Genomic DNA, 13,741 nt, shown 5'->3' on the forward strand with positions numbered 1-13,741 from the left:
TCAGCGCCAGGGATCACATAGACCGCGTGTGCGTCATAACAAAGCGCCCATATACAAAACTTATATGAAATGAACAGCATAAAACACAAATGCGTAAGGAAAGAGGTTAAATATGAGCAACAGGTTCTGCCGGGTTAAATGACAATATTAACCACAATAGTTTAAATCAAAATAAGAACAGAAATTCACAGCAGATTTATATAAAACAGGTGCATTCTCACTTTCACAATACAGTTTAAAAAATGCAATATTGTGTATATTAGTGGAAGTTAATATTGTTTGATGCATCTGTTATTAAACTAGGCTATTTAAAGTATTTAACTCGAAAGGTTACATCATTTATTTGATGTTTACAGCTGTCTTGATTTCACATTACCATAATTATTTCATTGTAACTATGTATTTAACTTTATATTTATGTAAATAGGAATATAAATCTAGAGCAGTTCACCTAAATACCATAATTACTACAATTAGGGATATGATAAAACAAGTTATTTCGCATTAGAGAATTGCCGTTTGTTGGCTGCTTAAAAGAAAATGGGGGACCGATAAAATGTAATTACTCCACTTTCTGGTCCAGTGACTTTGCATCATATTTGGATGTCAACATGTTCTCAAGAGTTATGAGCAGCTGATCAGAGGGAGTGACAAAAATACAAACTGTTTCATCCTGACACACTTGTCTTACCTGTCCATCTGGCTGTCGGGCACACCTTTTTCTGGCTTTTGCACTATTCTTTATGACACTCCTTCCTTCTGCAACATTCAGAAATCGTGAAAAGATTACAGTTTTGAGAGCTCGGATGGAAAACAAGAGGATCTGAATAACTGATGGACATGAATACTTGTGTGGACTAACATGATGATATAAATAAAGGATCTGTGGAACTGTACAGCCTTACCAGTAACTATCATGGGTGAAAGTTGAGCGTCTAGAGTGAGTCAGCTTGTATGCGTACACATAGCCAATATCTGTGAGTTGTCTCTACTCATGTGTGCGCATGTGGTACCAGAGAGTCTAATGGCGGAGTTGAACCCTGTCTCAGACACTCATGCACTACTGGAATCTATGCTTCAGAAATTACGACTGAACGCTCAGACTAATAGTAGATCAGTCACTGATATGCAAACATGCAGTCCGTCTGGAGAATGCAAGGCTGGACAAGTGGAAGATTCATCTAAAACAACAGTTTATCAGTTTGGGGTTTGGGGTCCGGATGGACGCACCTCAGTCTGGAATAAGTGGGGAAATCCTTGGACTCAACAATCATCTCATTTTGAGAATGCATTGACTCCTGATGCTAAACGACAGGTCAGAAGGATTAGTAAAAACAACTCGGGATTCTCTGGTAAACTTAAACGTCCACCATTGATTTGGGGGGAACACAAGAACTTTACATCAGAGAGGACTGGTGATTTCACTTCAAGGGTCGGAGACGATCAGATGCCCGAGCCGGAGAAGAAGCAACAGTTTTCTCCGGACAGGGAAACCAGCTCAAATGTGCCATCTTTATACAAAACACAAGCCTTCCAAAACCCTCCTGACCTTTTAGCTCCAACGCTAACAACATCATCTACAGTGCTGGAAAAACCAGAGGTCAGAGGTCATATTGGCACATGGAGCTGGGGTGCTGGAATTGAGAGAAATGAAAGCACCAGATTTCATGAGCAATCAGGACAAACGACAAGTAGGAGGAAGTTGGGGGAGGCTAAAAGGTGGGCTCAGAATGTGAAAGAGAGATGGAGAGAGAGACACAGAAGCACACTGACCAGACAAAGACATGATGGAGAAAGACAAGCACAGAATGAAGTACAAGTGAGTATTTGTGTTTGATATATCCTAGTGAAAAAAAAGTATACTAAGTATACTTGCAGCCAGACTAATTGTCTGTATACTTCAAGTGTGTTAACTTGAAGTGTGCTATTTTGAAACCACCTTTTTTGTACTAAGTGTATTTTAGTTGTAATAAAATTATACTAAAGTATAACTTTAAGTCTATTTAGTGTACTTTTGATGCTAAATTGGAACAACTTCAAGTATACTTAGTACACTTTAAGTACACGCCTATTTTCATGCTTGATTAGTGATATTAAAATGTACTTTTTTGTATTACGAGTACATTACAAATGAATTATGAGTGTCTTTGAAGCACACAAGCAATATACTATAAATGTATGTTTGAGTAAAAATATACTAATTTCCCCACCAATGCTGAATCCACTTTTTAAGGTCATAACAATAAATACATAAATTCAATGACAGACAGAGACAGATTATTAACAATTCAAACAGTTTATTTACACCTCAAATGGTTTTAGCATTGCAAAACATAAAATGCACCAACCATGTTTTTAAATAAAACGAATGCTGAAAAAAACAACAATTCAAAAATGGTAAAACTCAACTGTTTACCTCTTGGGGAGGTGTAAAATGAGCCTATTTCCCAAAAAAGTGGAGTGCTCCTTTAAGTAGGAATAAAGAAGCTTGGAATGCTTACCTTTTTCTTTTCGTGACTCTTTGAGTGAGCTCAGGAAACACACTAAACATATATACATAAATATTTTTAGGAAACACACTAAAAATAAATACATATTGCCATAGCCTAAGCAACAGTTATTACATTAAAAAGGCTTAATGTAGGCGTAATATGAAAGATTTATGTACACTGAAAAAATTATATTTTTTTAAGATAAGTGGTTGCAAACAATTTATTTTAGCTACATTTTAATAAAAATGTTGGAAGTTAGTCAACTAGTAACAACTTTTTTATACAGATATCAGTGCCAATTGTTGTTTTTCAGCTTTATTTCTCCATACAATTTATAATGATATGTTATAATATTACAGTGATATAATATTAATGCAAAGTGAGTGAACTTCAGTTTTTGGCCTTGCGATATAGACAGTGTTTATTTGACTGTATACACTTTATAATGCATTCACTTTATACTATTAAATGCCTTGGAAAATGCATAAGAATAGTTGTGCCCCAACTGACAGGGTCCATACACAGTGGTTTATTTATATAGCACTACTAAAAGAACCCCAGGGGTTGCCCACAGTGCTTTACATAAAAGCAAACAACCAAAACACCTTCACACACATACAGTTGTGGTCAGAATTATTGGAACCCTTGGTAAATATGATCAAAGAAGACTGTGAAAATTAACCTGCTTTGTTAATCCTTTTGATCTTTTATTTAAAAAAAAATCACAAAAAGCTAACCTTTCATTGGATAATAAGAATTTAAAATGGGGGGAAATATCATTATGAAATACATTTTTTTCTCAAACACACGTTGGACACAATTATTGGCACCTTTTTATTCAATACTTTTTGAAACCTCCATTTGCCAGTTTAACAGCTCTAAATTTTCTCCTATAATGCCTGATGAGGTTAGAGAACACCTGACAAGAGATCACAGACCATTCCTTCATCCAGAATCACTCCAGATCCTTTAGATTCACAGCTCCATGACGGTGCTTCTTCTCTTCAGTTCACCTCACTCATTTTCTACAGGGTTCAGGTCAGAGGACTGGAATGGCCAGCAGAAGCTTGGTTTTGTGCTCAGTGACCCATTTTTGTGTTGTCTTTGAGGTTTGTGTTTGGATTATTGTACGGTTGGAAGATCCAAACATGGCCCATTATAAGATTTCTAATAGAATCAGTCACTTATGGATTTTTTATCTGTTGGTATTTGATAGAATCCATGATGCCATGTGTCTGAACAAGATGTCCAGGACCTCCAGCAGAAATATAGGCCCACAACATCACAAATACAGCAGTATATTTCATTGTACACATGGGGTACTTTTTATCCCTGTGTTCACCAAACCCATCTTGAGTGTTTGCTGCTAAAAAGCTCATTTTTTAGTTTCATCTGACCATAGAAGCCAGTCCCATTTGAAGTTCCGGTCGTGTCTGATAACTGAATATGCTGGAGATTGTTTTTGGATGAGCTAGGAGAATTTTTCTTGAAATCCTCCCAAACAACATGTGGTGATGTAGGGGCTGTTTGACAATTTTTTTTTAAGGTTTTCTGACCCCGAGACTCAACTATTTTCTGCAATTCTCCAGCTGTGATCCTTGAAGAGTCTTTAGCCACTCAAACTCTCCTTCTCACCGTGCATTAGGACGATATAGACACACGTCCTCTTCCAGGGAGTTTCATTACATTTTCTGTTGATTGGAAATTCTTAATTATTGCCCTGATGGTGGAAATGGGGATTTTCACTGCTCTAGCTCTTTTCTTAAAGCCACTTCACTAATTTGTGAAGCTCAATTATCTTTTGCTGCACATCAGAAATATATTCTTTGTTTTTTCTCATTGTGATGGATGATTAAGGGAATTTGGGGTTTGTTTTCCCTCCTATTTATATTTCTGTGAAACAGGAAGCCATGGCTGGATAATTTCATGCTCATAATCACCCTAGAGTGCTCAAAATTGTGAATATGAATGGGAGTATACTTCAGAGATATTTTACTCTTAAGAATTTCTAGGGGTGCCAATAATTGTGTCCAACGTGTGTTTGAGAAAAACATTTATTTCATAATGATATTTCCCCCCATTTTAAATTCTTATTATCCAATGAAAGGTTAGCTTTTTGTGAATTTTTTAAATAAAAGATCAAAAGGATTAACAAAGCAGGTTAATTTTCACAGTCTTCTTTGATCATATTTACCAAGGGTTCCAATAATTCTGACCACAACTGTATAGACAATCTGACAATCACATATAATCTATTATGCAGTTTAACTCACATAAGCTGCCACCCCAAAGTGAGCTTTCAGAAGTTTCTTAAACATTGACAGAGATTTAGCAGACCTGATATGTAGCGGCAACTCATTCCACAATCTCGGCCCCATTATTGAAAAAGCTCTATCGCCTTTTTGATGACGAATTGTCCTAGGCACTACCAGAAGTTTATAATTTTCTGAGCGCAATACTCTAGGGGGTTATAAGGTGTCAAGAGGTTTGTGAGGTACAATGGTGCCTGGTTGTTTAATGGTTTATATACAAAAATTAAAATCTTCTTTTTAACTCTAAAACACACAGGGAGCCAGCACAAGTTTGCAAGTACTGGGGAAATAGAGTCAAATTTCTTTACCCTTGTAATCGAGCCAAGGATGCAGCGGAGACGCCCCCATACAGCAAATTACAAAAATCCAGACGTGACAAAACAAATGTGTGAATAACTCTAAAAAAAAAATAAAATTTGGTTTTAGCTATGAGGCACAGATTATAAAAGCAAGCATGTACCACAGAATTTATTTGCTTTTACATTTTTAAATTATCATCAATTTGAAAACTAAATCTCTTACCAATGTTTTAAAATATGGTGCCAATGGGCTTACGTCTAAAAGTGATTTAGTAGAGTCTTTTGGCTGGCCAGAAACAATGATCTGTCTTTTCTTCATTTAACATTAGGACATTTTTTGCAATCAAATTTTTTATATCGTCTAAACACGCTAAAAGGGAAGCCAAAGATTTCGTTGGGTGTTTGAGTGGCAAGTAGAGTTGGGTGTCATCAGCAAAGCAATGGAATGATACTCCATGCTTTCTAAAAATGCTACCTAAGGGGAGCAGATATAAAGAAAACAGTGTAGGAGAGAGAATTGATCCCTGTGGGACCCCCCATGGTAGTAGTCTTTTCTTTGAAATTGCATCCCCATAATTAACTGAGAAATATCTGTCGCTTAAAAAAGATCGAAACCATTTCAAGACCATGCCTTTCAGACCTACCAGATTTTCAAGGCGAGAGATGAGAATTTCATGATCTATCATATCGAAAGCCGCACTAAGATCCAATAATACTAGAATAACACAGTCTCCCTTATCTAGCGCTAAAAAGATATCGTTGAAAACTTTCAATAGTGCCGACTCTATACTGTGAGCCGCCTTAAACCCAGATTGAAACATTTCTAAAATATAATTTTCATTTAAAAATGCAAGTAGACGGTCACGTCTCACACACTTCATACAGTCACTTGCAAATCCCACGGGGGCTAATTAAACTCAATAATAATGCCAGAACCTCAGTGCCTTTGTTTTAAACTTCAAACTTCTTTACTGGACTGATTATCAATGACTGTTGGGTAAATTTCCTTCTCCACACTGTGACGTGATGTATCAGTATACCCTTATTCTCTATGCCATTTGCAGTGCCCTTTAACCTGAACATACTTGCTCCCTTAAGACTGGAATCTCTCTTTACATGATTCATACTCTGTTAAGTCCACTTAGAAGTCCACTTACATTTGAATACAATGCACCTAATGTGATAAAAACATCCTTAGCAACCTTGTAAGTGTCAGTCTGGATCCAACCCCTAAATGATCTGAGATGACCGAACACCTGAGAAAAGATAATGCCAACCCCTCAGAGGATGCCAACGCTCAGACAACATACAGAATTACCAAATGACCACTGGAACTAGTTGAGACCTTACAATCTGACTTTGCTGCAGTTAAATTGAACTGCTGGTTTGTTGGCCAGAGGCCAATGTTTGATATTGATATTGTGATATGTTTGATATTGATATTGTGATATGTTTGATATTGTGCAGTTGCTTTGACACAATTTACATTGTTAAAAGCGCTATATAAATAAAGGTGACTTGACTTGACTTGACTTGTAAGCAGAAGCCATAATGATTTATTGTGTTATTATTATTTACAATGTTCTTTATTATTTCCTTTCCTTCTTTTTCTCAGTCAATAAAAAGATCATCTGTAACATCCCATGGATCTCTGAGCCGAAAAAGAGAGCACTGGACGAAAAGGAGGGAATCGTTTGAATACACAACACAAGAGATGGGGCATGAGGAGAACGGCGGCTCTTTCACAGCTACACAGCTGTCTTCAAACTCTGTCCACAGCCCTTCACCCGCATCGTCCCTCAAATCACTGAACTCAATCTCTCAAGACTCAGAGTCCTTTGAAATTTTGGAGACTGCAGTCAAAAAGGTAGGATATGTCAGATGCTAATGTGCATTCAAATAAGCCAGTTTTGCCTGATATCAACTGACTTTTATAAATAATAAGATCAGTAACTTTGATTCACCCCACAGAAGAATTATTTAGAACGTATTGTTTTGGGTTTGAACATAAAGGGAGTTTGTTACTACAGACCACAGAGACATGTGTTACTGTGTTGGGATAGTTGTGGTTTTAGTGCCATTGTTGAATTAATTGTTGGGTGGTACTGAATTTTCAGTTTGTTGTGTAGAAACTGAAACTGATATGAGGACAATCATTAGAAATTTCAGTAAGCTTATACACTACCGTTCAAAACTTTTCTTTTTTGAAAGAAATTAGTGTTTTTATTCGGGAAGGATGCATTAAATTGATCAAAATTGACTGTAAAGATATTTATAATATTAAAAAAAAATTATTTCAAATAAATGCTGTTCTTTTGAACTTTATATTAATCAAAAATACCTGAAAATGTATTACGGATTCCACAAAAAAAATATGAACTGCTGTTTTCAACATTGATGATAAGAAATGTATATCTTGAGCAGGAAATCGGTATATTAGAATGATTTCTGAAGGATCATGTGACACTGAAGACAACGATGCTGAAAATTCAGCTTTGATCACAGGAATAAATTAAAATAGAAAACAGTTATTTTAAATTGTAATAATATTTCACAATGTTACTGTTTTACTATATTTTTGATCAAATAAATGCAGCTATTTATTTGCTATTTTGGAGCTTGACAGCCCTAGTTTATTATACCATCTGAACGAGTGGCTGAGAGAATATATTCTTGAGAAATTCACCTTTGCATTTCACAATAAAAGTCATACAGGTTGACATGAGGGTGAGAAAAGGATGACAGGATCTTGATTTATGAGTCAACTATGGCTTTTAGTTGTGTTAGCCTGCTATAGCTGGCCATTTGACAAGGCAGTTATTTTCAGTAAGCACATTCTATAATTTGTGAATCAATTGCAATCACATTAGTGTCCACATTTACATCCTGTCATTATTTCTCTTCTTCTCCCAGATGAGGATGGAAGACACTCGACGCGTTCGATTCTCTGAGGAGGTTATCATCTTACCGCCAACCTACTTGCCCGAGTCTGATGATGATGATGACGAAGAAGAAAATGATGATAATAATTGGCAAGAAGAACCTTCTCCCCGTCATTCTTTTCCTAAGTGGATTGTATCTTTGAAACCCAAAAGTGGAAAGTACAAATTTTAACGCTCTTCTGACAATTTTGCAGCTCGCATAAACTGAGACTGTATTTCCTGAGGCAAGAGTGACACAAATAATCAACAATTATCATTATTACGTTCTGAAAAAAATCATTTTAATGAGACTGTGATATGCCAGCATTAATTTTATATGCCATTACATTAAGTGATTTTTAAAAAAATAAAAATGAAGTAAAATGTAATAAGAATAACAATATAAATATTTAACTTAATGTGCAAGGATGTTGTGCAGTTTGTTTTCTAAGGTAACAATACTTGCATTAGTTCAAGTAAATAAAGTCAACAGTATGAAAATCAAGATGATTTAGACAAATAATTGACATTAAATACACAAAATAACCATGTATACATTTAGCTTCTGAAAAGAATAGTGTATATACTCACATCGTCATTTTCTTTCTTCGTTCATTTTACATGCTGAACAATTATCTATTATTTAATGAATAAATTACTGTTCTTTGTAAATTGAATGTACTGCTGCTTATTTACTGTTTGTATATATTCACTATCAGTCAGTGGCTTGAATGACTTTTATCTAAGGAAGCTTTGTGATATTTGTGAATTTCTTGAGAAAATGAGACGTATCTTAGACCAGATGTAAAGCAGTGTCAGCATGGAAACTCCTTTAATATTTTTTAAGCTCAAATATGAGATGAGAAATACGATGTTTTGTTTAATATATATATTTTTAAAATATGTTTCAAAGTTGTGTTCATTCTAAAATAATAATGATCAGGTGTATACAGATTTTTGACTGGTAGTGTATGCGTAGATGTGTGTTTTCTCAGGGTTTGTGGTTGACTTAAGAAAGCCTTTGTTTTAACAAACCAAGACCTAAAGGTTCACACACTTAAAACTACGATTTGTATACTGTTACTTGAAGAAAGTGCGTAAAATTACAAATCTAGAAGTAGGAATATTATTTGAAAGTCTCATTGTTTTGACGGGCTGTGTAACTCCTGTCGTCCGATAGAAAAGGTCCCTGAGTCATTTGAGCTCTTCTCCAATGCTTTGATTGACATCTGGCTTCCCTCATAGAGTCTGTTGTTTGCTGACTCGGACACGACACCTGACACCTGTTCATGAAGATGACAGAAAGATAAGACATCTCTCTATTTTATCTCTACATACTTACACGACTAAATTCAACTCTGGCACCTCTTCAAATTTCTTTGCTTTGTACTCATCTGCCCCTTTATGAAAGTTGAGAAGGATGATGTCACAGAACACAGTAGCCTGCAAAAATATACCTCAGTCAGATATTATGTGCCTAACATGTTTTTGCCAGCATTAATGTGTGTCACAATTGTCTTACCAGTCCCACTGAAGTGAAAGCTGCCACCAAATTAATCAGAAACGGCACAGTGTTAAACTTTCCTGCCTGCAAATAAGCAAAGTTAGACACGCACAAGTCCATATGTGTCACATAAACTGCTTTACAGCATTTAATTCTATACAATCTACCCACATTGCCAGACACGATTATTTCAAAGCGAATTGCTTTAGCTTTATGAAGCGTTCGACGCTCAGTCCCATCTTCAGACTGATAGTATTTAGCAAACCTGGAAGAGACAAAAAGAAAATGCAGTTGCAGAAAAGCTAAAGACAGAATAATGCATGAGTATATGTTCATGTGCTACCTGAAGTTATATCCTTTAGAGGCCATGCTGTTCTCAAAAGCAGCATCCAAGCGTGTGAAGAAGTATTTGGGATTACAGTGCATCACATTATAGTCCAGATTACACTTCCAGTTGATGTTAATACCAATCTCTCCTCCCTGACACAAAAACACACATCAAACAACACAAAAACATTGTTTACTTCCTATATACATGCCCATCATTTGACCCAGGCTGTGAAAACCCAGCTAAAGACATTTTTTGGTGATTTCCTGCTTTCTACATAAAATCACCTTCATAAAGTAAAGGACATTCTGTGAAAATGTAATGTTGATATCTTTTATACTGAGTAAGACCATGTCAAAGATTGATATCATAGTGAAATTAATGGTTGAAATCAAACTTTGATGCTTGTTAGCTCATAATTAGATTTTGAGACTGAATTTCACAGAGAGGGTCACATACACTATATTGCCAAAAGTATAGGGTCACCCCCTTCTAATGAACATGTTTGACTACTTTAGTAATTTCTATGAGTACAAATCTTAATGTTAAAGCATATAATGATATTCTAGGGAATTGTGTGCTTCTAATTTTATAGCAACAGTTTGGACAGGACCCTTTTCTATTCTAACATGACAGTGACTCTGTGTATAAGACACGGTTCAAAAAGACATGATTGATTCAGTCAGTGTGGAAGAACTTGACCGGTCTGATCCCAGCTGAACACCTCTGGTGTGACTTTATATGCAGACCTTGAGCCAAAAACTCATCACCAAATTATGCAGATGTGAATGTAAATAAACTGAACCCAGCACACACTGCGTCCCCAAAACCCACTGCAACTCTCTCACGAACCCTCAAGGCTTTTTCTCCATTTGAGAAGCCCTGCTCTAGGGGTTCCTCCATATATTGTGTTTTGAAGCTGATCTCGATGGCTCTGCAATAACTACACATTCTGGTTACTGAACAGACTGATGTTGTTGTGTGACACACCAGACATATGAGCTTTTGCTCTAACAATCCAGCAGCAGTCAACTGAGAGATTTAATGGATTGTTTATCAAAATAATGAAATAGATCTCTTAATAAACTGAAAATAGGATGAGCGGTCAGATGAGATGTAAAGCTGAGTGGACCTACTTTGTCAGTAATGCTGTCCAAACTTTGATTGATGTGTCTCAGGATATCTCCCACTTTAAAGACCGGACAGAAAGGATGGTCCACTGGGTCGTAATGACATCTCTGAATGTAAGGCTGGTTTAGGCTTGAAGGGAAATTGCCTCTGTCAAGTTAAGAGAGTGAGAAACAGGATGAAGCAATGATATAATAACAATAATATTATTAAATTAATGTGGCAGATGAACACCAGCACTATTTGAAAATTTTTGCATAATTAATTGTGGTAAATCTTAGATTGCATTGACAGGCCTAATTTAAATTAATTTCAGAAAGAAATGGCTTCTCACCATAGTTTTTTGATTATTGTAGATGAAACTCACCTAGTGACGTTAAACAGAGGGAAGCGAATGCTGTTCTTGATGAAGATGGTGAAGTTTTCCACCTCTCTCATTGGCTTTCTAAGAACGAGCAGATTAATTAATGCATTTCACAAAACATGTTTAGTCCAATCAATTTTGGATTACAAGATAGGCTAACTCCCCTGTGTACAATATCGAAATTGCACGTGTTTCTTACTCTGAAACTTTGTCATTCTCTGCAGGGCACCAGCCTTCAATTTCACACTGTCCTGTTGTGCCATTAATATTGTTCAAGCACGTGCCCGTTATAATACCTGTGATATAGGAGACATACATCTGAAGCAATCTAGAAAGTTTCAGCATGCTTCAATCACTACCATATAATTATGCATTGTATAATGAGTATTAGTAGACCCGATAGTGATCTCAGCTTTTAAGACTGAACTCAGAAGAGACAATGAACTCACCATTTCCTAGATTTGAGCCCAGATTTTCCATGCAGTCATCATCAGTAGTGCAATTAAACTTATCATCAGTCTGACAGACAAGAGATGAGTAGAAAGAGTGCATGTGTTAAAAGTACACAAGAGAGCATATTTAAAGTACATAAAGTCAGCTGAGGTTTGTGTGTCACCTCAGGGCATCGTCCTTGCGTCTGATTGGCTGTGATGATCATGCTGGTGATGACAGAGAAGGAGGAACCACCCTGAAAAATGTGCAGAAACGTTGACCTCGGGCCAAGACTTCACAGAGAGCGGAATATGAAATGCATAGTTTCATATTTCGGTATTAAAATGGACATTTGCTGACCTGTGAGGGAACTACATAGTCTGCCACGTCCATCACTCGGTTGTTAAATTTGCCCAGGCCCTTCACTTTGGTCATGACCGCAGACTCAATTCCCGTGTCCCGCAGCTGATGTCCTTTTTCATGCATAAACACCCAGCTGAAAATAGAAACACGCACACAACAACAAATAAGTGATCAAACATGTTCCTTATTGAGGTCAATAATTAATTAATTAATTATAAAAATACTTTTAATATTATCTGATCTGCTAAAAAGATCCTCTAAATGGATAATATGCAGGCTAATATAAATAATTTTTCATTAGTTTTTCCCTTAATAAATAAATAAATGCTTAAAACAACTCTCCGATAATACATCGCAATATTATCAATTTATCATTTACACACACACACACACACACAATATGCATTAGTATTTATGTGCATGCAAATCAGTATGTAATTGATGTAATAATATATAAAATACATGTAAATCATCAAACAATTTATCATGACTATCATTTTATAGATAGATAGATAGATCTATTATACCACGATTGTCACTTTGTTTATTCAAAGTGTTTATTCAAAGTAAGTCACTTTGTTTATTCAAAGTGACTTACAAATTAATATGATATAATGTACATACTTTTTTAAATTTATTTTTTATTAATCATTAGCTACTGGTGCACTTACAGCCATTTGCCACTCAGTAAACACATTTAATCAATTACATTAATTAATAAGTCCCAAATCTTTATTTTATGTCATTATTTAAAACATTTACATTCATCATCACAGTTTAACTACATTTTCTGCTCTCAAACACCATCAAGTACAAGCTCTTCAATTAGTTAAATAAAAAATGAGTTCAAATTAATATTAACAACAATAATCAACACTTACCAGATAAAATACAGAATAATTAACAGCTGGACGATACGGTTGATGATTCCAACAGACCAGCTCTTCACCACAACCGATTTGGCTGTTTCATAGACGAAGAAGTCAGAGATGAAGTGCAGGACTCTGTGAGCCATAGTAGAAGTGTGTGTTGTGTAATATTAACAAGTGTAAGCTAGAGCAACTCAGCTTGAGCTGAGATCAGGATAAACCAGTGTGTTCCTCACTATTGTTCGTCTGCTGAATGAGAGATCTTATTTTACTTGATGTATTAAAAAAAAAAAACACATTTTCCCTCCCCTTTTTGTGTTCATGCCGCTCCTCTCTGTGGCCCCCAAGGGCCTTGACTGTCCATTTCCCTAATAGCCTGCTCATTTGCTCATCTCTTTCCAGCTTTATTTTAGGGAAATGTCTGTTTTTTTACAAACCAAACCTTTTATAAATATAAACACATTACTATGTCTAATTATAACAGCTGATTTGTGAAAGCGTCTTAGATACGCAAAAGGGCACGCATATGGTCTTTTACTGTAAATAAAGCATGAATTTAATGTATTCTTTATTGTAACTCTGCATTTTGTTACATTTTGCCTTTTGTTGGACGTTTTCATCACACATGTTGGCACTTTTTTCACATGTAAGTGTTTCAAATTGTACATTTTTACAAACTTCAAACTGTTCAGCCTTGTGGCATTGCTATCTAGCCAATCATTCAAAACC

The 13,741-nt window shown here is 35.8% G+C and overlaps 2 protein-coding genes across 2 annotated transcripts; one reads left to right on the forward strand and one right to left on the reverse strand.

The window, feature by feature from the left end:
• The first annotated feature begins 35 nt into the window (after positions 1–35).
• Positions 36–8,698, forward strand: LOC306853126 (uncharacterized protein). Its single transcript, XM_079390322.1, has 3 exons — positions 36–1,819; positions 6,719–6,970; positions 8,017–8,698. The coding sequence occupies exons 1-3, from the start codon at positions 995–997 to the stop codon at positions 8,215–8,217; spliced, it is 1,278 nt and encodes a 425-aa protein (XP_079246448.1). The 5' UTR covers positions 36–994; the 3' UTR covers positions 8,218–8,698.
• LOC306853125 (P2X purinoceptor 3-like) lies at positions 8,307–13,267 on the reverse strand. The gene is made up of 12 exons (XM_079390321.1): positions 13,025–13,267; positions 12,141–12,276; positions 11,965–12,036; positions 11,798–11,867; positions 11,548–11,644; positions 11,352–11,429; positions 10,993–11,134; positions 9,872–10,008; positions 9,700–9,793; positions 9,547–9,612; positions 9,390–9,467; positions 8,307–9,307 (listed from the first exon to the last, which is right to left on the reverse strand). The coding sequence occupies exons 1-12, from the start codon at positions 13,156–13,158 to the stop codon at positions 9,164–9,166; spliced, it is 1,248 nt and encodes a 415-aa protein (XP_079246447.1). The 5' UTR covers positions 13,159–13,267; the 3' UTR covers positions 8,307–9,163.
• Positions 13,268–13,741: the final 474 nt, after the last annotated feature.

The sequence above is a fragment of the Barbus barbus genome (assembly GCF_936440315.1).
Source record: "Barbus barbus genome assembly, chromosome: 33".
In the NCBI taxonomy this organism is placed as follows: Eukaryota; Metazoa; Chordata; class Actinopteri; order Cypriniformes; family Cyprinidae; genus Barbus; species Barbus barbus.